The following is a 23,433-nucleotide window of genomic DNA, read 5'->3' on the forward strand; positions in this document are numbered from 1 at the left end:
TACTTTCTTTCTACTTCCTCCACTCCCCCCTCGTCCCCTTCCCCTCCCTTCCTCCTCTTGTCCCCCTTACTTCATTCCTCCCCCTCCATCTGCCTCCCTTGCTCCCTTCAACTCCCCCCCCCTCCCCCTCTCTTATCTCATCTCCCTTGTTCGTACCTCTTCGTTCTTGTCCTCCTCGTCGTTGATGAAGACCAAAACCTCCTCCTGTCTCCTCATCAGTCTTCTCCTGGCTCTCTCCTCCACCTACCTGTCCCGCTGCCTTCCTAGCACCGAATCTCAGCCCGATGTACTGCTGTCCACGAGGGAGGATGTGAAGTTCAGGCTAGAGAAAGCAAGGTCAGCCACCTCCTCTTCACCCTCCTCACTCCTTCCCTTCCTCCTCCTCCTCACTCCTCCGACCTGGTTGTCCTTGAAGCTCAGTAGGTCAGGTCGGTTAGTCCTCAGCCTGAAAGTTCGCTGAATGCTGTAGGGGTTCGTGTACATGATCTTCTTGTTGCTTGCCTGCGAGCCCGTCACCTCTCCTCCTCCTCCTCCTCCTCCTCCTCCTCCTCCTCCTCCTCTCACCTTGTTGGCAACGATAGAGATTTCGTATCTCTTGGAGATGAGCGGAAGTTTCGCTCGCGCACACACGAGCCAGCGGTAGAGCGGAGGCCCTCGCACATCTAGAGGGCGAACGAAGTGAGACGAGAGGGAGGGAGAGGGGGGGGAGGAGGGGGGGGAGGGGAGAGGGAGGGAGAGGGGGGGAAGGAAGAAGAGTGGGCGGAGGAAAGAAGTTTGAAAGGAACTCACCGCTATCCACGAAGTTGACGAGGATGTCGCGCTTGCCTGCCCTCATGGGATGATATCGGAAGGGAATTTCCGTGAGAGCCTGGCAAGCAAGACAGTGAGGGCGAGGCAAGAGGGAAATGAGTAGGAGAAGGGGAACAATTGAGATGAAGAGGAGGGAGCAGAGCCAAGGAGAAAGAGGGAAAGGAGGAGGAGGAGGAGAACGAGGGGAAGGGGAAGGGGAAGGGGTCAGAAGGGGAAGGAGGAAGGAGGAAGGAGGAAGGAGGAGGAGAGAGTTTAGGTGTTCTCACATCTCCTATGCTCATGGGCTCCTTCACATCGAGCTCGAACTCGGAGGGATGGGACGAGAAGCCTCTGACGTGTCTGACGCTGTCGCGGCAACGGAGTGTGATGCTGCATCCTTCCCGCTCCACCTGCCCCACAAGCCCCTGGACGTCGAGCCGATTCATGGAGTGAATGTTGACCTGCCAGATCTCGAAGACGGACGCGAGGTACTCGTCGTTGTAGAGGATGACGAAGAACGAGGCGACTCGCCCAGCTGCCTCGCACCTGTACTTGATGTGCACGTCCTCCACCTGCGAGTCGCTGGCGTGCGGTATCGACCGGACAACCACGGCAGGGTCGCTGGTCCACGTGAACTTCCTCGCGCTGGAGCTACGGGCGACTGACGAGTTTGACGGGAACCTCCAGCCTGCTAGGGAGGGCGAGCTGCGAAGACGTCAGACTCCAGCTGACCTCCAGCGGATCCTTCACCTGCTCGAGTCCACGACGATCTTCTTCTTGAGGAAATCGTTCTGACCGTTGTAAAAGTTGAAAACCTGAGAAGAGCGATGTCAGAGCGGAGAGTGAGGAGAGGAGAGGAGACAAGAGGAGAGGAGAGGAGGGAAGGGGAGGGGGGATGAGTGGAGAGGGGAGGAGAGGAGAGGAGAGGAGAGGAGAGGAGAGGAGAGGAGAGGGGAGGAGAGGAGAGGAGGAGCGCTGGGTTGGCCTTGACCTGATCGATGACGAATCTCCTTGGCTTCACCTTGATCACATAGTTGTACAGGACCACGTCTGCCACTCCATTGCGGCGGGCGACGAAGGTGACGTGAATGTCCCTCTCGCGGAGAACTGGAGGGGAGGAGGAGGAGGAGGAGGAGGAGACTTCGGCGAGGGATCGGGTCATGGAGCCAGCAGGAGCCGCTTCTCGATGAGTCAGCGAGCTGGCGAGCGAGCGGAACTTGAAGGGGACAACAATCTCTTGGTGCGCCTGCAGCCAGACGTTGAAGACTCGCCGGTCCTTGGCCACCATGTCGGACTCGACGACCCCCGAGACGCCGAAGATCTTGTTGAGGTGCTTCCATTCCTCCACGTCCGTCACCAGCTGCAGCTCCTCGTCGTCCATGCGGATGCCGATGACTCGCTCCTCCGAGTACGGGTTCCTCAGCCGGTACTGCAGGAACACCACCTCCCCGAAGGACGGGAAGATCACCTCCTCTGTCGTTATGCTGCTCTCGAGGATCTGCTTGATCTTGGAGTCCTTGTGCGTCTCCCGGTACAGACGCGCCGCCTCCACCAGTAGATGCTTCTCCTCCTCGCTCGCGCTCCGCTCCCCTCGCCGGCTCGCCTTGAGCCGCTGCCATCGCGCGTTCTTCTTGCGGTCCACCTCCTCCAGCCCCGGCGCTTTCTTGTCGCTCACTTTCACCTCGAAGAATTTCTCCATCGCCGTCACATCCACCGGCTGCGCTCCCATCAGCTCCAGGAAGGCGCTCACGTCTGAGTCATGCAGCCCCGGGCTGAGCCCCGACAGCTTCACCAGCTCGTGCACCATGCTCTTGTACGCACTCAACGTCATCCTCCCCCCCTCCGCGAAGTTGTGCAGGCACTTGCGCACCGACCCGAACCTGACGGTCATCAGCCCGAGCATCTGGCGAGCATGCTGGCGGAGGGCCTGGGCTCTACTCTTGTCGTGGACCCTGTCAGAGATGATCGCGTGCCCGCTGAGGTCGATGGCCTCCAGGTCGATCCTCCCGTCCGGCTGGAACATTTCTGACAGGCGGAAGCAGAAGGCCGAGATCTGCCGCACGGAGAGGACGGAGGACAGCTGCTTCAGCTGTATCATCGCCTTTTGCAGCTCGTCTGCCGACACCTTGACCTCCACCCCTCGCTCCCTCAGCAGCGCCTGCATCTCCTCCTTGTATGCGCACAGCAGGCTCAGGGCCACGTGGGGGTGATCCTCCTCCCTCCCCTCGCTGCCTCCTTGGGTCGCCTCCTCCGTAAGGGGCAGCACGCGGCTGCCATGGTCGGGCATCTGAGCTCCGCGCGGCTCCCTGGGGACCTCGGCAGCAGCCCCCCCAGCAGCAGCAGAGGAGAAGCCCACAGAGACGAAGCGCATGAAGGCGCTGCCAACCTTGTTGGGGAGGAAGGGGGCCTCGTCGGTACTCTGCTGGACTGGGGAGGCGTCCGCTCCTCCTTGCGAGCTGAGAAACTCCAGGATGGAGTACTCGCCAGCAGACTGCTGGGCTTCTCTCCCCTGCCGCAGGAAGACTTTGAGGTCGATGGGGATGATGCCGATGGGAAGCGACGAGTCCGCGTCCCAGACCTCGACCTGCATCGACTTGGAGGACAAGAACCTGGCGAAGCTGAGCCTCGAGTCGACCAGGTCCTTCCCTTCCCTCCTCAGGTCCACCTGGAACGAGAGCACGATCCCCGCGCTCTGATCCGCCTCCACCTTGCTCGCGCTCTCCAGCACGAGGAGCTGAGGCTTGTCTTCCTTGCCCGCGGGCTCTTGGCCGTCGCTCTTGATGCAGGCAGGCAGCGTCTCGAATGGATCAGAGTTGTAGAAGTGAGAGCGGAAGGACAAGCGCCTGTGCTCACCCGGCAGCCTCACCGCGAGGATGTGCAGGACGACAGTCTGCATGCTCACGTTGTCCATAGCCTCCTTGCCCAGGTCGATGGAGGAGGAAGGAATGGAGGACTCCAGCAGCGGGACCTCCTTGAAGTAGTTGGGCACCAGGTCCCGGATGCTGGTTCGCAGCAGCAGCGCCTTGAGAGCACGGGAGAGAGGGGCGAAGCTCTCCCCCACCTGCTTGTCTGCCAGTCTCACCTCCTCGTCCTGCTCCGCCGCTTCTTGCGCCTCGTCCATGGCGACGTGCCCGTGAGATCCCTTGCCTCTCCTCACCCTCCTCGACACCTCTCGCTCCCCTCTGTCCGTGTCAACCTCGCTTGTGTCCGTGCTCACAATCTGCCTGCCTGCTCCCCTGTGGCCTCTTCCTTCACTGCGGACCTGACTCCTGGAGGCGGAGCGAGGAGAGCGGTAGATATCCACATCCTCCCGCTCGCGGCTGTCCTCCTCGATGGAGTCAGGAGGGGAAAGCACGCGTTCAGCGTGCCTTCGGTCTCCCTTCGGGATGTTGATGTTAAAGTTCCGATCGACCTTCTCGCCTCCCAGCGGGGACTCAGCAGCTCGCGCCAGGATCTTCACCCTCACCACTCCGTTCAGCGTCTTCGAGCCAGCAAAGTCGAACTGGAGCTCCTCTATGAGGTCTTGCCAGCTCCCTTCGCTGCTCAGTCTCCTTTGGTTGCCCGACCCATCAGTCCACAGCATGTCGCCGCCGCTGCCGTGCAGCCGGTGGATCCGATCGCGAGCCTCAGCCCAGGAGGTGCTGACAGAGAAGTCCTTGAGCCTGGTGGTGGAGTCCGGAAAGAAGATCTCGAACGTTCTCAGCTCCTTGTGCTCCTCCTTGTCTCCTCCTCGTCGGGTGCTCGACGAGGACGGAGGTGGCAGCTCAGCTTCTCCAGACTTCCTGCTCCTCCTTCCCTCTGCTTCAGCAGGGGATGCTGCTCTCCCTCCGTGTCCCTGCTGCCCTCGCTCGGCAGCATCCCGATGACTCTGCTCGCTGACCTGCTGGGACCTGTTCTTCTCCTGACGGTGAGACTTCGCAGCCCCCCCTCCTTCCTCATGGCGCGCATGCTCAACCGTCCCCTTGGACGCTTCAGCTGGAGAAGTTGAAGCCTCTCGCTCATGTCGCGATCCCTTCTCTTCCTTGGCAGCAGACAGGCCCTGAGTAGCAACTGCTCCCTCTCCCGCTGCTGGTGCTGCTGCTGGTGTTGCTGCTGCTCCCGCTGCTGCTGCCGCTGCTGGTGGTGCCGCCGCCGCCGCCGCCGCCGCCGCTGATCAGGTTGTAAGTGGAGTGCGAGGAGCGATGTCAACAACACACCGTCTTTCGGAAAGCAGGTGACATGAACCCTCGCAGGAGTCGAATCGCCGTCGGGTTGCTCGTTGAAGAAGTAATCCAAGAAGGCTTCGAGCTTGGCAGCGCTTCAAGTTGCAGATGAGTTGAGGAGGCGAAGGAGAGGGAGGAGCAGACCTGTCCACGAGGATAGGAGACTTAGCCCGGTTGTTCTCGTCGACAGGAGTGTAGGAGATGTAGGCGTCTGTTCCTATCTCTTCCTTGAGAATCTGTTCCCGAGGTGAGCAGGAGGAGCAGGAGGAGGGAATGTCACCTTGCTCAATTCGGGGAAGCTGATCTCCCAGTCGATGCCCCTGATTGTCTTCGAGTCGAGTTTGCTTCCAGGGATGTGGGCAAGGGAGCAGATTAAGGAAAGTTCTCCTTCGCCATCCCCCCCCTCGCCCTCGCCCGCAGCCCTGCCAGCCTCAGCTCGCGGTGTGGCCTGGTCTTCCGATTCCTGAGTCTCTGATGCTGTCTCTGCTGACACAGACTCCTCGTCCGATCCGCTCACTGAAGGAGACTTGGGCTTCGAGACTGGCGGCGCCGGCTTGCTGCCTGCGCGCTTGAGATCCTGAGGACGAGGAGTGAGGTCAAAGAAGGAGAAGAGAGGAGGAGTCGAGAGACCTTTGCAGCTTGAGCAACATCGGCAACTTTGAGATTGTCTCCTGCCTCCACCTGGAATGTGACCAGGGCTGCGATGTCTGACAAGAAGAGTGAGTGAGTGAGCGAGCGAGCGAGAGGAGCGACAGGAGGGCAAGGAGGAAGTAGGACGACAACGGAAACAAGGATCTGAAATGAAGAGCAGCTTGCCTTTGCGAGAAATCTTCAAGGTGCTCACGCTAGGTGGCAACTTGCCGGTGTTCATCGAGAGTTGGTATCTTCCTGCCAGCACGGGGCCGTCGTCCTCCTCTACCAGAGCTGCGCAGATCCACCTGAGACAAACTCAGAGGATGACGAGATGACCAGCTGCTCATCACCCCAAACAGGTTGAATCTGCGAAGAGAAGGAGGAGGAGAGGAGCTGAGTTGACAGCCATGAAGTTCTGCGGTAGCATGAGCAACGATCAGCTCCTGATCCTCTCCCATCTCACCTTGAGAACGATGTCTTCCTTGCTGGACCACTCGCTTCCTGTCCTCGTCAGTGTGCATGCCACCAGGGGTTGGGCACCCAGGAAGCGCCTGCCATTGTGAAGTCCCAGCTCAACACGGACTGTCTGGGCATCGACAGTCAAGTTCTGAGGTCCGACGTCACTGATGAGCGAGCAGACTGGAGCTTGCAAACCTTGACGGCGAGGTTCTTCACTTTCAGAGAATGCGACGGCATCATTTTGATATTTGAAAACTTTGGTCCCAGCTGACCTCCTGCTGTGATTCCTGGGATGGTGGACATGACAGGATCCGTCCCTCCTGCTCTCGGGTAAGCGCACGCCCTCCCCTCCCCTCTTCTTCCTCTCTCCGCCCCTCCTAACCTTGCCATTAACATCCCCCACCCACACACCCGTGTTCCTCTTCTCTTTCCCTCCCCCTTTCCTCTCCTCTCGCCCCCGCCTTCCTCTCCTCTTCCTTGTCCTTCCCTCCCCTCACCACAAAGTTGATTCGGAGCCAGAAGCTCCGTGAGGACATTGCTCGCCTTGGCGAATGACATGCAGATGTATCGGAAGGAAGAGTTTTGCTTCACAGGCGTAAGACCACGAGGAGAAGAGCGCAGCTGCAAACCTTGAGCACGAAACTCTTGAAGTCGTTCAAGTTGAACTTCGCCAGGACCAGCAGCCGCGGGCTTCCCATCATCAGCGCGCTTGATTTCAAGCTAGGCTCGTCCCGAGGCAGCGAGAAACTCTCAAATTCTCCGCTGGGGTGAAGGTGGACCAGACTCCAGCACAACCCCAGCTGATCGACTCTGATCGGGTTCTTCTGTGTCATGCTCACCACGACCTCAACTGGGGAGGAGGATCGGAGGGTCAGGGCAGAGCGTCAGGACCGTCACGAGATAGACCTGCAAGAACGGTCTTGTCTAGGTCTTGCGAGCTGTGGAACACAAATCCATAGCCTTCCGGCATCTTCAGCTGGCAGACCATGCAGGGTCCATGTTGAGTTCTTGTCTATGGAGACTTAAGAGGTGAAAAAGTCAGAACATGTCAAGGAACCTTTTCTTCGATCTTTTGCAGGCATGACTTCAACTCAATCTTGCCACCAGACCAGGTGTTGCTACGATATTCATCGTCATCGATGACTCAAGAGCTGTTCGCACTCACCCGAAGAAAACAGAGCTGGAGGTATCAAACAGGGTTGCATTCAAATGCAGCTGACAAAATTCAGTGAGCAACATCGGAGGGCACCGGCACAAGTAAAACCTCAACGGAGAAATCGGATTTCGACGCCAAGTTCAGACAAGTCTCGGGGATGGGGATCTTGAGGACATCGAAGACCTTGAGCAACTCTCAGCCCAACACGATGAGAGTTGAGCAACTTCTCACTTGGAACACGTATGCGGCGCTAGCTGCTCCTTCCTTGACCGTTTGAGCTACCGGGCAGGCCTACAGCACCCTCACTCTCAAGCACGCCCAGCACAAGAAGCTCACCCATGCGATCTTCGACCATCGCTGTGACAGCAAACTGAACTTTTCATCCATGATGGGAGAGTCTCGGCCTTGAATACATGTTAAGGATAGTGTGTTTCATCATAAAACATTGTCACCCTCTGCAACGAGAGCAGGTGGACTAGTGGTTGATGCCACTCAGTTGCATCTTCTCCTGTTCAGCTCTCGTCAGAAGAATGGAGGCCAGCCATGAGCATTGAGTTCAGCATGGAGGATTAAAACGGGCAGCTGGATGAAAGGGATCGACACAAGACTACAAGTTTGCTGCCGTCCAGTACAGTCTCGAACCTGCTCAAACATTCTAATCGGGCACTCATGGTGTTTATCTCTCCAGCATCTACGAGAAATCTTGTTCAACTTGTGAGACTGTACCTGCTAGTCCAGGCTGTGGTTCCCATCTCTACGTGCTCCTAGCTGACAGCTGTCGGCTATCCTTGCTTGCTTCAAGTCAATGTTCAACCTTGTGCCCACAGTTCTCGATTTCGTGGTCATCCCTCTTCGCCTCTCCTACTTCCTCTCCTCATTGAACCCGGGGTTCCAGGTATCAGTTGCGCATGGAGCATGGAATCCTTCACTGTCATGAGCTCCTCTTCAAGATCTGCTGCAAGGCCTCCCTTACTAGAACCTGCTTGTTTGACACAACAGTTCCCCGCGCTCCAAGTGAATTCAGTTCTCCTCTCCTCTCCTCTCCTCTCCTCTCCTCTCCTCTCCTCTCCTCTCCTCTCCTCTCGTCGTCACGTCCATACTTCGATCCCTCTCTGCTCTTCTTCCCCTCCCACTCTCCTTCCATTCCTTTCTCCCCCCCGACTCCAGCTTCCGCCATGATGGGCAAGGTGACCCAGGAGTGGGTAGGGGTACTATTTTCCAGGGTGAGGGTCACTCATGTACCCTACAAAGAATCATAAAAAAACTACAGAATGTACCGGTACATTCAATGCAAATAGGGGTAGGGTACTAAAATTCAAGGGTTGGGTGATGCAAACCACAAAGGCGGGAAAGATTCGAAAGTCTATCCCCCTGGGTAGGGGTAGTATGGTGGAAGGGTCATACAAATTTACTTTGCTGATTATGGGGTACTTTGCATATGAATTAAATGAATAAGACATGGGTAGGGTAGTAAGAATGACGGGTGATGTACCCGAACTTGGTCCAAGACAAGGGGTAGGTCGTGCTGCAGCCATTCGAACCCCCGCTGGACTACCCCTCAACATTCCTATCTGAACACCCCTTCAAAAAATGACCCCTTCTGATTCCCTGAAGTAATGTGGAGATATGTGGGTAGGGTACTTAATATGAAACGGAACAACGGAAAATGATGTAACGATTGGACCAGTCTCGTAACGGTTTAGAGAACGGAAACACTTCACGTGCGATAATGCAGCCGATCAAAAAGAATCAGGGGAAGACAGGGGCAGGACAGGACAGGACAGCACAGCACAGCACAGCACAGGAGAAAGAAGTACGACTTGGACGAAAACAGCAGTAGTGATTCGTTCAGGGCAGAGAAGGTATGCTGCTGTAAGCAGGGAGCAGGGAGCAGATTACAGCCTACTATGTGACCGAATCCTAGTGAATGAGAGAGAGAGATAGGAAGGGGAAGAATCAATCGGACACAAGTGGCGGTGACGAAGCAGGTGTAATAATAGTGCGCATTCCTATTATGGACAAGTGTTTGATATGGAAATCTTACCGGGAGAGATGGGGCTGCACATTGAACTGAATGTGATGTTTGATAGATGGCTGCCCAAAAGAACTCAATGAAAAAGAAGAAGACAAAGGAGGAGACGCCTGCAAAGGGAGAAAGCCGGAAACCAACGGATGATATGAGCACGATGACAGACGAGAAGTTGAATGAGCTGATCCTTGAGAGCTGCCAGGATATGAACTACCTCGTCAGCCTGATCCCCGCCGACACTTACAGAGTGCCAGACGTGGCCGAGCGATCGAAGCCTCTCAAGTACCAGAAGAAGGTGAAAGAGACTGTGAGCGAGAAAGTCCTGAGAGCGGAGAAAAGCGCCAAGAAGAAAGCCAAGTTTGCCGTGGATAGAACGGGTGGTGAAGCGGGGGCGAAGGAGGGGTCAGATAGCGACGAAGGAGAAGAATCGGAGGATGACTCAGAGGTTGACATGTCAAGCGAGCAGCCCAGGAAGGCAGTTGTGCCGGGGGTTCGAGCTAAGACCCCAGCTGAGCTGAAGGAGCTACTGGAGAAGAAGATGAGTGCACTACAGCCCAAGAGAAAGGAGGGAAGGAGCGAGCGAGCCGAAAGCAGGAAACGAAAACGAGAAGAAGCCAAGGAGAAGAAGAAGAAACAGCAAGAGAAGGACAAGAAGTCCAAAAGCTTCGTGCCAATCCCCTCGCCGATGCCCAAAGAGAAAAGGCAAAGGAAGGAGACGGAGCAGAAGGTCTGATCTCTTGCTGACATGTAAGCATCTCACTTGTCACCAGACGGAAGACTTCACCTTCGGCAGGATGAAGATGGGAGGAGAAGAAATCGTCGGGGGAGGGAAGAATAAGAACAAGAAGTACAGAGACAAGCCCGAGAAGGTCAAGGAGGCGAACAGGAACGCACGTGGATGCTGACAGCAGAGAGGCAGTTGCTTGCAAAGCTCGAGGAGAAGGAGAAGAAGCTGGAAATGCTGGGGAAAGACACCGAGGAGGGGAAAGCTTTCATGGTGCGGATGCTTCCAGCTCCTGCTCATATTTAACTGTAAGGACAGGAGCGACAAAAATGGGGGCGAGCATCGACCGAGCTCAAGGAGTTAAGGTGAAGAGGAGAAGAGGAAGACGTTTCTGCTGCCGCTGACTGGTGGCTGTCAGGTCAAGGACGACAAGACGCTGTTGAACAAGACGATCAAGAAGAAACAGAAGATGAAGGCGAAGGTCAGAGATGAAGTGTGATGTGAAAAGAGGTTGACATTGCTGCTTTGCAGACAAAAGAGAAATGGGTCAAAAGGTGCATTTCCCTTCTGGCCTGCACTCCTTCTATTCCTCTTATTGCTCTATTCACAATCATCTCCTCTCTGCCTGCTGCTCGTCTCATATGCTGGCTTCAGGGCAAATGATATCGAAGATCAACGAGCCAAGAAAGCCAAAGAGAAGCTGGAGAACATCAAGAAGCGAGCTGAGGTAGACATCGAGGGGAGGCAGAGGGAGCAGGAGGCAGAGGGTCTAGAGAAAAGAGAGGGGGGGAGGAGAGGAGAGGAGGCTAAAAGCTCATGCAGGACAAGAAAAACAAGAAAATGGGGATCAAGTCGAAAGCCTCGAAAGGTTTGAAATTGCAGCAGCTACATTGCTCTCATGCTAACTTGGATGCTTCAGGCAAGAAGAAAAAGTAGAGAAGATTTCATGTCACACACCCTCACATCGATTGAAATCGCTGTATTCCTCTTTGACAATTTCTTTGTCCTCCCTCTCCTCCCCTCTTCGCAAAGTTCGAGGAGATTCAAGGCGCGATGGAATCCTAGAAAGGCTCCAGTCTCCTCCGACCTCTGCTGCTTCAAAACTTTGGCAACTTAATGCCGTTGGAGCAAGCGTGCTTCATGTACTCTTGCTGCAGCCTCTTGGTGACAGGCCCGACTGCCGTCTTGATGGCCCTGCCGTCAATCTCCGAGACAGGCAGGACGCCGCTCATCGTCCCCGTCGTGAACGCTTCATCGCACGTGTACACCTCTGCCAAGGAGATGTTCCTCTCCTCTACTTCCATCCCCAGCTGCCTCGCCACCTTGATCACGCTGCCGCGAGTGATGCCGGGCAGGCAGCTGTCAGGTCGGGGGGTGAGGACGACTTGGTCTCGCACGATGAAGAAGTTTGTCGCGTTGGTCTCCGACACGAACCCCTGGCTATCGAGCATGAGCGCGTCGTCAACGTCAGCATTGTTGGCCTGGATCTTGGCGAGGATGTTGTTGAGGAGGTTGTTGTGGTGGATCTTGCTGTCAAGGAACGCCGGTGAGTTTCGCCGGATGCTGGAGCTGATGAGCCGCTGCGGCCTGATGCCTGACACCTTCTTGCCGGACGAGTCCATGAAGGGCTTCCATTCCGCAAGCACGATGAGGCACGAGTCCGCCTGGTTGTTCTTGGGGCTCATACCGGACGTCACCTTCTCCCCCCTGGTGAGCGTGAGCCGGATGTGCGTGTCGCTGCGCATGCCGTTGGCCTGGAGGGTCTCAAAGACCGCGCGCTTGATCTCTTCCTTCTCCGGCACGTGCTCAAACAGCAGAGCATGCGCGGAGTCCTGCAGCCGCTGTATGTGCTCGTCGAAGTCGAGGATGACGGACTTGTAAACCCGCAGCCCCTCCCACACCGCATCTCCTCCCTGCACCGAACTGTCGAAGACGCTGACCTTCGCCTCCTCCCGGGGCTTCAGAACTCCCCCGACGTGGACCAAGATGTCTCTGTTGCGCTCGTCCGGTAGGATGGGCGAGGGCTTGAGCTGCAGGCGGGCCAGCTGATCGTACTCGGGGATGGCGCGTTCGGCCTCGACCTTGAGCTTCAGGGAGAGCTGGGAGATGTCCATGTGCTTGTGAGTCTTCATGACAGGATGGAAGCTCGTGGATGCGTGCGTGTTGTGGTACCAGTACCTCCCCCACAGTCCATCCTCAGGCCTCCCGCCCTTGGGCCAGGACAACATTCGGGGATCGAAATCGATCTCAAGCGCCGAGCACAACGCACGAAGGGTTCCCTCGGGGCGGTTGATGAGGTTGTCGTTGGATATGATGATCGGCTTGATGTTTCGCTCCTGCAGGCGGCGAACAAGAAGCAGCTGCTCGCTGAGCCCCATGTCATCGTACGAGGTGTTGGCCTCCTGCAAAGTAGCGCTCCAAGAGGCGAGGACCTGGACGGGGTGCCGGATGAGGATCACGTTCTTGGTCTCGAAGATGAAGTCCTCATCGATCTTGGCAAAATGCTTCGCCATGTGCTTAAGGAAGAGAACGCGCTTGCCCTCCAATGGCCCCATCACGATCCTCCTCACCACTTCGTTGCCATCATTGATCTGTGCGGCCAGCACCTCCTCCCTGTAAGGCCTGAAGGCATCTGGGCGGATGTTTCGGAGGTAATGAGCATAGAGAGGCTCGTCCACCACCTGGGTGTCGCTCCGCTGAGCGAAGGAGTACATCAAGCTCGTCGAGGCGCATCGCGGCGATGACCACAAGTTTACCCTGACGAGATCCGAAACCCCCGAGACCTTGCTGGCCTTCTTCCTGCCCCTCCTCACTTGTTTCACAGCCTTTTCTCCTGCCCCTTCTGCTCCTTCTGCTCCTCCTGCTCCTCCGCTGAGCCATCGGCGAAGCGATCCCCGCCACCACACCCTGCCTCTCCACATTGAGCGCTGGGATTCGACCCTCGTCCCCGCTCGTACCAGGTACGTTCCGACTCATGGGACCCCTCATCCCCTCTTCTGTCTTTCAGCCCGCATCCCCACGCAGTTCCTGTTTGTGTCCTGCCTGACGGGATTCATGGCCACGTAGGATGATGACGGGTAGCGATGTGGATGCGCGGATGAGGATCTGAAGAGAGGAGGAGCGAAGAAGGAGACAAGAGAAGAAGCAGACGAGAGGAGAGGAGACAAGAGGAGAGTAGAGGAGAGGGGAGAGGAGAGGTGAAAAGCTGAGGACTTTTGAATTTGAGCAGAGAGAAGCAGGAGGAGGAGTAAGACGTTCTCAACTTCCGACCTTGTTAATCCTGACTCACAAGCCTCCTTGTTCTTCGCTATGTCTCTCGTCACCAAGGGAGCGACGATCCTCAAACTTCTCTTCCTCATCCTGGTCATTCTCCCTGCTCCCTCCAAATCCTTTTTGGTGTCGCCGCCTCCTGTTCGCCGCGGCTTTGCGATTAGCTCGTCATTGAGGGAGGGCGAACATGCGAGGCTTCGAGACGAGAGTGCCGGGTTGCGGGAGGAGATCACGGGGGTCGAGTCCTTCGACAAGGCATGGGCTAAGGCCTGGAATGACAAGGAAAGGATTCGATGCCCATTCTGGAGACGACGAGCGGTCAGCCATATCGAGCATACTTTCGTATTCTTATCCTCGAGACTCAGGTGGATGCGCTCGAAGCCGCTCTCGTGGTCGGACGGTTCGTGCTTGCCAGGCACAAGTCTCTGAACCTCTCGCCTGCTGCTGAGACAGGGGAGAAGAAGCCAATGAGCAGGTGATGCTTCGAGCCGCTCTGAGCTGCTCTCTGATATGGTCGAGGCAGCGCTGCGGAGGCTCTTGAAGTGATTCGAAACGACTTCCTTGAGAGAAGGTATTACGTGACGGGACGTCTGAGCAAGGCCATCTACTCCAACGACTGCTTCTTCGACGCTCCTGACCCTGACATGCCGGTGAGGCGGAAGTGTGCCCCTTGCTCTCTCCGTTGAGCACTCGATCGCAGGTGAGAGGTCTGAGGAAGTACGTCGATGCGACTTCGCATCTCTTTGAGCCCAAGTCTTCCTCCATCGACCTCTTGTCCATCGAGACCGTCGACGACTCTGCGGTCCTCGCGAGGTGACGCTGATGCTGTTGGAGCTCACCAGAGGCCGACTGACTGCTGATGGTGCAGGTGGCGGCTAGAAGCGACTCTGATGCTGCCCTGGAGGCCATCGGTCAAGGCATACACGGGGGTGACGCTCTACGAGCTGAACGAGGAGGTGAAGCGATCTTCCTGTCCTGTGGCTTCCTGACCTCCGCCTCCTCATCGATCAGGGCCTGGTCTCTCGTCATACTGAGCTGTGGTCGATCACGGCAGCAGACGCCTTCATCTCCACCTTGTTTCCCAACTGGTATGAAGAGCAACAGCATACTCGCTGTTGGTAACTCTTGCTCAGGCCAGGAGCCGCTCGTGGTGCACCCCCCGCTGAGGTGAGGAGTTGTGAGAGTGGGACGAGGATGGCTAAAGTTCTCTCAGGAGCTGATGAAACTTGATCCTGCCCAACGTTCTCCTGATCCTTCTCCCCTCCTGCAGTCGAGGGCAACCAGCTCAGCTCGACTCCTTTCAGTCGTCGACTGACATCCAACACCGCCCCCTTTGCTTGCCATGTTTTTTTGCTCACGAATTTTCGATTCTAGTAAGAGGAGATGGCGGAGTTGTTGCTCTGACATGAATAAATGAGATAAGATGTAGATTTTGACGTTGAAGTTAACCATCAGGCTCTGTATTCTCCTTTACTTGCCATTGATCGATTCATGACTACGTGCCGAGGTCTCAGCTTTGATCGCTTTGAGCAATGCGTCACAGAACATCGACATGCTCGCTGTCTTTCGTCTAAGGAACATCGAGTGAGCTAGGAACGGCAATTTCCGTAGAAAACGACCAGAAAATCCCTGTGCCTGTGCAAGCAACGCACATCCGTTAGAAGTGAAAACATCATGCACTCCAAAAAGACAAGTACGAAGATCATCACCTGACTAGCGCAATGATACAATCTAATAGAGTTATCGGGACTGGCCGGTGAAGCAGCTTGTTGCGACGCGACGAGACTGACATCCTTCAGATCCTCCTGCGGGGATATAATTCCCACGCGCATCAATTCTAGAATACAAGAACGCAAAATCTGCCTCTCCTGTCACAGTCTGGGTGGAAGGAAACAAAAGAGACCTGATAGATTGCTGGCGTTGAAGGATGGCCGATGTACTGTTTGATGTCTGCTCGATCTACAAAGGCGAGGTCTATTGCAGCTGTGATGTTGCTTGTTGTCATGACCATGCAGTTATGTCGCTCTTTCAGCTGCGGATCTCCAAGTCAGATCAGCTCACAGCAAACACAAGTGGGACCTTATCTATTTGCGTTAGTAAGGCATTCACTACTCGAATAGCATCTGACGGCTCTTGCCCACTGAGCGCAGACTGTCTGGCTGCTGTCAAGCTTTCTACCTGCTAGTTAGTCAGAGAGGCTGATGGGAGACCACACGGGGTAGGACCTCGTCGATCAGAACACACACGAACGTCTGCAGCCATCAAGTGAAAACCGCGTCGTCTAGTCACGAGGTCCTTACCTCTTCATCGTCAAGGAACTCCCGGATCGTGTCAAACAGCTTGTTGACGAGCTTTCCGCTCTCAGAGAACCACTTCGAGAAGAGGGAATGCGCGTTGACTTCCACCAGCTGCACTCGCTTCACTCTCCCTCCCTCCTCTCGCTTCACTCTCCCTCCCTCCTCTCGCTTCACTCTCCCTCCCTTCTCCTCCCGCCTCTCCCTCCCTCCCTCTCTGCCCTCCTCTCACCTGCCCGCTCCGGTATCTTTCCGACATGCGGATGGAGAGCTTGTGAGCAAGAGCTTTGCAGAGAGAGGTCTTGCCCGTTCCCGGGGGCCCGTGGAGCAGAACGACGCGATTCCATGCGATGATATTGGGGTCGACTTGACTGGCGCCAAGTCAGAGAGGATGATCACAACCGCAAGGTCTCACCGATCGGAGAAGAACATGGCTGTTTGCGCGTAGTCAAGCAGGTTTCTCTTGACGTCCATGTCATAGATCAGAGTCTCCCACAAGCCATCGAAGTCTTTGGAAGGCAGCATCCATATCTGACATGACGTGATGTCTCCGTCTGACTCGTCTGCTGCTCCTTCGGTGTCAAGCTGGACTATGTGCACGTGTAGCTCGGCCTGCCACACTGGGACGGTTCCACCAGGGACCTGCATGCACATGGTCAGCGTCCTTTCGCGCGCATACTTCTCCCACCCTGTCGTCGAGATCCACATCACAGATCCGCAGAGCGGCGAGATTGGCAGAGAGGAAGGAATCTTCAATGATGGTGACGGCTCCGTTGGAGAAGGAGGCATGCCTGGTCGTCAAGAAGGACTCGATACGCTTCTTCAAGTCAGCAAGAGCCGTGGAGGCCTTGGGGAGCAGTACAGCTTCAACGTGCACTTGGATCTTGTCAGAGAACTCGCTGTCTAGCTCCATGATCTCTTGCCTGCAATCCAAGTGAAGTCAACACCTGACTGAATACATCACTAGTCTGATGCCGCGTTTGAGCCACCATGGCCGATACTCTATGGGCAAGTTGGAGGTTGGAAGCCCTGCCTGCCTGCCTGCCTGCCTCCCTCCCTCCCTCCCTCCCTCCCTCCCTCTTCTCTCTTCCATTTCGCCACGTTCGTTTCTGTCATTTCCCGCCAAATTCTTCGTGAACTCTACCTACCCCTACGCGATTATCTCTTAACCCTACCCCACCTTTTACTGAAATATGCATTCATTGAACCGGTTGTACATATACCCCCACCCCCTGAATTGAATCTGAACAGAAAACTTGGAACGCGAAAACCAGAATGACAAATAGGACAAACAAGTTGCGGGGGAGAGGGGGGAGAGAGGAGGGAGGGAAGGGAGAGGGAAGGGAGAGGGAATGGTTGAGCAGGGCGGTAACATTTTGCGCTTGAGGAACCATGAGCATGTGACATCCTTCTCTCCTCTGCTTTTCCTTGTTTATTCATCATCAATGACCATTCCTCCTCCTTCGCCATCTTCACTGTCCTCATTCTCCTCCTCCTCAGCCGCCCAGCTCTCCTGCTTTCGAACTCGTCAAGGCAACAAAATCTACCCTCGAGCATCACCGTCGCCGTCGCTTCAGTCTTGGGGGTGAAGGTTGTAGGTGCTGGAGGAGGAGCAGGAGCTAGTGCTGCCGTGCTCGTCAGCCAGTCGAGGTGGAGGTGAGGCAAGAGCGAAGAGGAGCATGAACGAGGAAGGGAAGTAGATAGTACGCATTGCGGGACAAGGAGAGGGAGCAAGAATGGTGAAAGGAGTACGAGGGGAGGATAAGAAGGAGCAGCAGGAGATTGAACAGGAGCATGGCTACTTCTCTCTGGATGTTCGATGGCTTTCTCGGCGAGCAGCTCAGCGAGTGCCTGTACCAAGGGAATCAGAGGAGCACAAGGTGCCTGCCCTCCCCTACCAAAGCATCGACAGTCCATGTGGCGGCCTGGTGGTTGTCCTCGTGCTGGTCACTGCGGGGAAGAATAAGACGGCCATGGGGGCTGGAAGGGCAGGGACCTGACGACCATGGAGAAGCACTTGTTGTTGGTCAAACACTGCTTCACGGCGTTGTTCAGCAGCGCGTCCGGTTGTTTGCTGTGCAGCAGTCAGCAGATTGAGCCCCAGTAAGGATCGAGCTTGCACCCGTAGAAGGGGAATTTCTTCTTGATGCTCTCGACTATCTCCACCATACTCGCCCTCCTGTCCTTGCTTGTCGCCAGCACCTGGAGGAGAGCTGAGCCTCCTCCGAAGCCCTCCCACCTCCATGCACCTGCCCGACGATGTGGTTGAAGGATTCGACAGGCTTTTCAGGACCCCCGTCACTGCAGCAGCACATCACTTCCGATGCCGACGAGCTTCTCACTCGACCTCCCCGTAGCGTTCGCAGGGCACAAGAAGTAGAAGAAGTGAGCTCCGGGAACCTGCCAAGGGCCGTTAGGACAGGACGAGGCAGCTGGCCCGCTCACGTAGATTCTTGTCTTGCCCTTCAACAACCGCCAGGGGGGAGAGTTCTGTGTATCAGAACTCAGAGAAACATCATGATCGCCTACCCCAGCAGACTCCCACCTGATCTACAAAGGTTGAATCGATCCAGACGCCATTCTTGCCGTAGCAGAGCAAAACCCAGCTGCGCTTGCGGAAGTCAAACATGATCTGGCAAGAAAAAGATCAGCAGGAGCTTCTCGAGTCGTCTGCTGTCACTTCAATGTGCCTCTTCGATATGTTGGTATTCCATCCCAGCCCCACAAAGCTATCGCTGACTGTATCTGAACAAATACAGTGAGCAGATACAGCGAGCAGATACAGCAGCTTCGATATCAAATGTTCCCGACGCATCATACACCACAACAACTCGATCATTACCCGAGTCATCCTGATTGCTTGCCTGCATCTCGCCAAGTTTGCGCTTGTTCGTGCCTTTCTGCACCATCCTGGAGGAGGAGGTGAGAGCTCGGGAGGGCGATGGCTTCTGCCGACCTGTTTCGACCTAGCACGACAGAGGACGTGACGATGAAGTGCTTTAGCCTTGGCCCCTCCAACTTGGCATATGCGTATGTCTAGCAGGACAGATCAGCACAGTCGCATCAGGCAGGGGGGCCAACGGGTTTTGCGGGGATGGGCGATGCTTTCAGTCGCGATCCGAGGTCGACAGCAGGATGGCTCGACACTTTCCTTGCTTCAAGTTTCTTGATAGCGAAAGATGAGAACCGGGTCCTCCTTGCCAGCAGGCGCTCACCTTCCTCAAATCGTTGGGCTGTTGTGAATTGATCTGTGATGCATTGATCTGAAGCATGGCTTGCGGCTGATCATGCGGTCTCTTCAGCTACGATTGTGGCTGACGGTAATGAACTCACCGTCGGAAGGATTGGCGGCCTGTTGGGCATGCTGATGTTGGGAACATTGTTCATGTGTTGTGTTGGCAAGCTAGCAAAGATTCAGAACCAACAACTTCATCACATTTCTCCTTATGTTGTCCTTTGTCGACCTCTCCATCCATCGATACATGCCCACCTCTCTCCAATGCTCACGCCACTGCCGCCGATCCCTTCTTACTGTCTTGAGTTTCTTTTCCTTCCATCCTCCACCCTCCATCCTTTCACGTTCTCTCCCCCTCTCTCCTCCCCCTCTCTCCTCCCCTTCCTAGCGGTCTACAACATTTTTCTACCCACATGCCTACCCTACCCCCTTCAACCTGCTTTGATCGTCCTCTACCACCCCTAATTTAGCACCCCACCCAGTAATTTCCAATCTATCACCCACTATTCATATGACCTCCTGGTCTAGATACACCACCATGGTACCCCCCCATCAGAGGTACCCCTCCATCTGTCCTTCTGTTCAATCCCAGCAGACATGGCGGGAGAGCTGGATGGAGGGAGGGGGTGCGGGAGAGGAGGAGAGGAGGAGGAGGAGCGGCACAACAAGCGAAGGAACAAGAGGCGATATAGAGCGTGCGCGAGTGATGGAGAGGGTTCGGATGTATATCCATGTTGAGGGATGGATGGGAAATGCAAGCTGACGAGGACGAGGACAAAGAGGACCCCGGCTGAGAGCGAGGGAGGCAGCGAGTGAGAGAGCATGGCAGGGTGAGAGTGAGCATGACTATGAGCGTGACTCTGGGGAAGATGATGTGTGAGGCTGGTTCTGCGAGAGGCTGAGTTTGTGCTCGTGCTGACGAGTTTAAACCCCCTTCAGCTCGGGAATCATACAACATGTGTGGAATTACGGCATACCTCGGGTCGAAGGAAGCAGCTGAGATCCTTCTCGGCGGGCTTGCTCGACTTGAGTACAGAGGATACGACAGTGCAGGGATCGCCATCTGCAACAAGGGCAAGATGTCAGTCAAGAAGAAGGTCGGAGAGATTGACTGAAAATGAGGAGGAATGACAGCGGCCGTGCAGGTCGGCAAGGTGAAGGAGCTCAAGTCCATTGCTTCCACTGTTGAGGGAAACATCGGCATCGGACACACGAGATGGGCCACTCACGGAGAGCCGAACGAGAGGAACGCCCACCCTCACCTCAGCTCTGACTCAGGGTAGAACGAGCAGAAGTTGCTGCTTGGATCTAAACGGCTTGTAGGTTTGCTCTCGTGCACAACGGCATCATCGAGAACTTTATCCCTCTCCGAGAGTCTCTGATGCGCAAGGGCTACAAGTTTGTCTCTGAGACGGACACCGAGGTCAAGCCGCCTCCTACCGCTCCTCCTCTGCCTCAGGCCTGACGATGACCCAGGTGTTGGTCAAGCTGATCGAAGATGTAATGAAGTCTACTGGACTCAGGTGATGCTCAAACCCCTACATCCTCCACATCCCTCCCTCTCTCACCTCTCCTCACCTTCCTAACCCACCCTCACCTCCCTCCCTCACCTACCTCACGTTCCCTCATCCTCTCGCATCATCCCTCACATCGGCCGCTCAGCTTGGAGGAGGCCGTGAGACAGGCGCTGAGCCAAGTGGTGGGAGCCTACGGCATCTGCATCTGCTCCCGCGATGACCCGGTGAATCTCCTGCTGCTCCACCCGCAGGGTCTCATGTACCCGGTAGGACATCCTCATCGCTGCTCGTCTTGGAAGTCCTCTGATCCTCGGTAACTCAACAACCCTCGTTCACGAGTAGATGCGAACTTTGTGTCAGGAATCGGAGAGCAGGAATGGTTTGTTGCCAGCGATGCGTCAGCTTTCCTCGAGTACACGAGACACGTACATACTTGTAGGTGTTGTTGTTCAACAAACTCATCTTGTCCCAGGTTGTCCACCTTAATGATGGGGAGATGGTTGTGATTAGGCGCAACGTCGGATATCAAGTAGGACCTCGCTGTGTTCCTTCCTTCATTTCCACTTCTTCTCTTTGCCCCCTGCCCCCCTCTCTCCTTCTTCCTCCCTCCATGCCACCCTCTCCCTCCCTCCCTCCCTCCCCTCCCTCCCCTCACTCTCTTCCTCCCCTCACTCCCTATCTCCCTCCCACTTCTTCTAGTGCTCTACATTGATGGATGGTAGGTGAGCACCACCCAAGGCACTACTCTTAACCCCGCAATCGTTGAGCTCGAGGGCACGTTGGATCAGGTCAAAGCAGAGGAACAGGAGGAAAGTTGGTGACAAGAGTGCAGATTGAGAAGGGAGGATTCAAGCACTTCATGTTGAAGGAGATTATGGAACAGCCTGTCGCCCTGGAGAACTGCATGCGCGGCCGTGTCAAGGTGCCTGGCTCCCTCTTGTCCCTGCCTCCCTCGTTGGATTGACTTGGATGCAGCTCCATCCCTCTGCTCCTCCTTCTCCTCGTGGAGACGAAGATCCCGAGATCTTGCCGAAGTTCAGCGGGTGAGCGAAATGGAAGGAGGAGGAGGAGGAGGAAGGAGAGTAGAGGAGCAGAGCTTCATGTCTGATCTTTGTGCAGCCCTCACATCAACCTCGGAGGGATCGAGCAGCTTGTGGGTCCTCCGGACAATCAATTTACTCTCCTCCAGAGACTTCAGGTCCTCCTATCCCTTGAGCGAGAGATCCTAACGTCTTTTCAGTCTGCTAAGCGCATCATCATCTGCGCTTGCGGCACCTCCTGGCATGCTGGGCTCGTGGGCGAGTACATGCTGGAATCCCTTTGCAAGGTGCCTGCTGCTGGTCCTTCTCTCTTCCTCCCGCCCTTCCTGTCCTCTCCATTTCCTTCATCTCCTTCACTGTGCCCTTGACTGCTGAACTACAGATTCCGGTCGAGATCGAGTACGCGTCGGAGTTCAGGTAGCTCGAACTGTCCGGCCGTCAGCTGCCGTCAAGTGGCTTCCTCCAGGTATCGCAGCGTTGTGCTCCGGCCCGACGAGGACATCGTCATGGTCATCTCTCAGTCCGGTCAGTCGGTTGACCTTTCTCAGCTCGTCTGATCGCCATGGCAGGCGAGACTGCCGACACTCTCGCGGCCCTCAGACACGCGAAGCAAGCTGGCTGCCTGGTGGTGAGACCTCGGCCCTTGCCCCCCACGCAACCCTCGCTCTGCTTGTCACGCTGACACCACACGAGATCGGAATTTGCAATACCGTCGGGTCAACCATCGCGAGAGAGACAGACGGAGGCATCTACCTCCATGCCGGTGAGCCGACCCAGCCCTCCTCCTCCTCCTCCTCCTCCTCCTCCTCCTCCTCCTCCTCCTCCTCCTCATCATCATCATCATCATCATCATCATCATCATCATCATCATCATCATCATCATCATCATCATCATCATCATCATCATCATCTCCCCCTCCTCGTCCTCCCCCTCTGATAGTACGGCATGGCAGGACCTGAGATTGGCGTGGCATCCACAAAAGCTTTCACAGCTCAAGTCTGTTCCCCGTTGCTCCTCTCGCTGCTCCCTGTGACTTGGCGCAGGTCCTCGTGCTCGCCATGTTGGCGTTGCGAATCGCTCAGGGACGAACGATCCCGGACGACGAGTACAAGATGCTGGTGAAAGAGCTTTCCAAGCTCCCCTCCCGCATCACCAAGATCCTGTCCGAGAACGAAGCCAAGATCTGCGAGATCGCAAAAGTCTACAGGTGAGCCCAGCCATCGACGACCTGGCTTGACTAGCCGGTAGGTACGCGCACCACTGCCTGTTCTTGGGCCGAGGATACAACTACCCCGTCGCTCTAGAGGGAGCGCTGAAGATGAAGGAGATCTCTTACATCCATGCTGAAGGGTGAGCGAGGCTCCTCTGTTGCCCGCCCGTCATGCCCGCCAGGTACCCAGCAGCCGAGATGAAGCACGGCCCTATCGCCCTCATCGACAACCTCATGCCGGTCAGCCGCTCTCTCCTTTCCACCTTTTCCCCTTCCCCCACCTCCACTTCGTCCTCCTTTCGACCCCTCCTCCCTCCTCCTCCTTGTGCTCACACTCGCGCAGGTCGTCTTCATTGCCATGCAGGACAGCATCTACGACAAGGTCAAGTCCAATATCATGGAGGTGCTTCTTCGTTTCCCCCCTCCCCCCCGAATGACATGAGGCCGCAGGTTCGCGCGAGGAAAGGATGTGTCATCGCCATCACAGACGAGGTGAGCTGGAGTTGAGCTGGGCGGATCGAGCAGCTGAGGGTTCGGGTCAGGGCAACACGGAGCTGGAGTCTCTTTGCGAGTACGTTATCCACATACCCAAGGTACTCTCGCCATGGCAGCGCCCACAACCTAACGAGCCCGACAGGTCTCAGAATGCGTCTCGCCCATTCTCACTGTGGTAGGAAAACATCTCTCGCTTGCTCCTGCGTCAGTCTAGACCTCACGAACCGCAGGTTCCTCTCCAACTGCTCTCCTACCACATCGCCGTCATGCGAGGATGCGACGTGGACATGCCCCGCAACTTGGCCAAGAGCGTAACAACCGAGTAGAGGAGGAGCGCTACAGCTTATTCGTCTTATTACACTCGAGACACCACGAGCCT

The 23,433-nt window shown here is 56.0% G+C and overlaps 7 protein-coding genes across 7 annotated transcripts; 3 read left to right on the top strand and 4 right to left on the bottom strand.

Moving 5' to 3' along the window:
* Nucleotides 1-132: 132 nt before the first annotated feature.
* GUITHDRAFT_119614 (hypothetical protein) lies at nt 133-7,626 on the bottom strand (the record flags this gene model as incomplete). Its single annotated transcript, XM_005821119.1, has 24 exons — nt 133-204; nt 248-322; nt 400-501; nt 565-662; nt 790-868; nt 1,077-1,494; nt 1,540-1,604; nt 1,781-4,938; nt 4,986-5,086; nt 5,136-5,227; nt 5,272-5,568; nt 5,622-5,698; nt 5,775-5,929; nt 5,975-6,039; nt 6,088-6,231; nt 6,279-6,403; nt 6,581-6,668; nt 6,713-6,933; nt 6,990-7,095; nt 7,141-7,201; nt 7,249-7,298; nt 7,348-7,422; nt 7,471-7,530; nt 7,576-7,626. 24 exons carry the CDS (start codon nt 7,624-7,626, stop codon nt 133-135), a joined length of 5,835 nt encoding a protein of 1,944 aa, XP_005821176.1.
* Nucleotides 7,627-9,329: 1,703 nt separating this feature from the next.
* Nucleotides 9,330-10,928, top strand: GUITHDRAFT_147381 (hypothetical protein; the record flags this gene model as incomplete). Its single annotated transcript, XM_005821120.1, has 8 exons — nt 9,330-9,995; nt 10,039-10,137; nt 10,188-10,265; nt 10,411-10,473; nt 10,524-10,546; nt 10,647-10,719; nt 10,815-10,860; nt 10,912-10,928. 8 exons carry the CDS (start codon nt 9,330-9,332, stop codon nt 10,926-10,928), a joined length of 1,065 nt encoding a protein of 354 aa, XP_005821177.1.
* A 161-nt stretch (nt 10,929-11,089) lies between these two features.
* GUITHDRAFT_80753 (hypothetical protein) lies at nt 11,090-12,913 on the bottom strand (the record flags this gene model as incomplete). Its single annotated transcript, XM_005821121.1, has 1 exon — nt 11,090-12,913. The coding sequence occupies one exon, from the start codon at nt 12,911-12,913 to the stop codon at nt 11,090-11,092; it is 1,824 nt and encodes a 607-aa protein (XP_005821178.1).
* A 112-nt stretch (nt 12,914-13,025) lies between these two features.
* On the top strand, nt 13,026-14,384 carry GUITHDRAFT_90543 (hypothetical protein; the record flags this gene model as incomplete). The annotated part of the gene is made up of 6 exons (XM_005821122.1): nt 13,026-13,580; nt 13,628-13,737; nt 13,786-13,912; nt 13,963-14,075; nt 14,131-14,218; nt 14,274-14,384. The coding sequence occupies exons 1-6, from the start codon at nt 13,302-13,304 to the stop codon at nt 14,382-14,384; spliced, it is 828 nt and encodes a 275-aa protein (XP_005821179.1). The 5' UTR covers nt 13,026-13,301.
* Nucleotides 14,385-14,732: 348 nt separating this feature from the next.
* Nucleotides 14,733-16,204, bottom strand: GUITHDRAFT_80745 (hypothetical protein; the record flags this gene model as incomplete). The annotated part of the gene is made up of 8 exons (XM_005821123.1): nt 14,733-14,897; nt 14,972-15,121; nt 15,166-15,294; nt 15,342-15,440; nt 15,488-15,514; nt 15,563-15,679; nt 15,789-15,927; nt 15,972-16,204. The coding sequence occupies 8 exons, from the start codon at nt 16,202-16,204 to the stop codon at nt 14,733-14,735; spliced, it is 1,059 nt and encodes a 352-aa protein (XP_005821180.1).
* Nucleotides 16,205-17,052: 848 nt separating this feature from the next.
* Nucleotides 17,053-18,943, bottom strand: GUITHDRAFT_147385 (hypothetical protein; the record flags this gene model as incomplete). The annotated part of the gene is made up of 13 exons (XM_005821124.1): nt 17,053-17,069; nt 17,104-17,181; nt 17,359-17,407; nt 17,455-17,506; nt 17,553-17,630; nt 17,679-17,805; nt 17,875-17,956; nt 18,102-18,188; nt 18,237-18,301; nt 18,399-18,466; nt 18,513-18,592; nt 18,772-18,837; nt 18,890-18,943. 13 exons carry the CDS (start codon nt 18,941-18,943, stop codon nt 17,053-17,055), a joined length of 903 nt encoding a protein of 300 aa, XP_005821181.1.
* Nucleotides 18,944-19,747: 804 nt separating this feature from the next.
* Nucleotides 19,748-23,428, top strand: GUITHDRAFT_90545 (hypothetical protein; the record flags this gene model as incomplete). Its single annotated transcript, XM_005821125.1, is given in 24 exon segments — nt 19,748-19,888; nt 19,937-20,070; nt 20,115-20,214; nt 20,268-20,314; nt 20,454-20,532; nt 20,579-20,621; nt 20,669-20,733; nt 20,781-20,837; nt 21,031-21,121; nt 21,136-21,230; nt 21,456-21,635; nt 21,731-21,765; nt 21,815-21,873; nt 21,918-21,976; nt 22,042-22,111; nt 22,302-22,345; nt 22,393-22,556; nt 22,598-22,699; nt 22,742-22,799; nt 22,903-22,962; nt 23,010-23,051; nt 23,102-23,152; nt 23,197-23,229; nt 23,285-23,428. The coding sequence occupies 24 exon segments, from the start codon at nt 19,748-19,750 to the stop codon at nt 23,378-23,380; spliced, it is 1,905 nt and encodes a 634-aa protein (XP_005821182.1). The 3' UTR covers nt 23,381-23,428.
* Between the last annotated feature and the right edge of the window lie 5 nt (nt 23,429-23,433).

Source organism: Guillardia theta (assembly GCF_000315625.1).
Source record: "Guillardia theta CCMP2712 unplaced genomic scaffold GUITHscaffold_152, whole genome shotgun sequence".
In the NCBI taxonomy this organism is placed as follows: Eukaryota; class Cryptophyceae; order Pyrenomonadales; family Geminigeraceae; genus Guillardia; species Guillardia theta.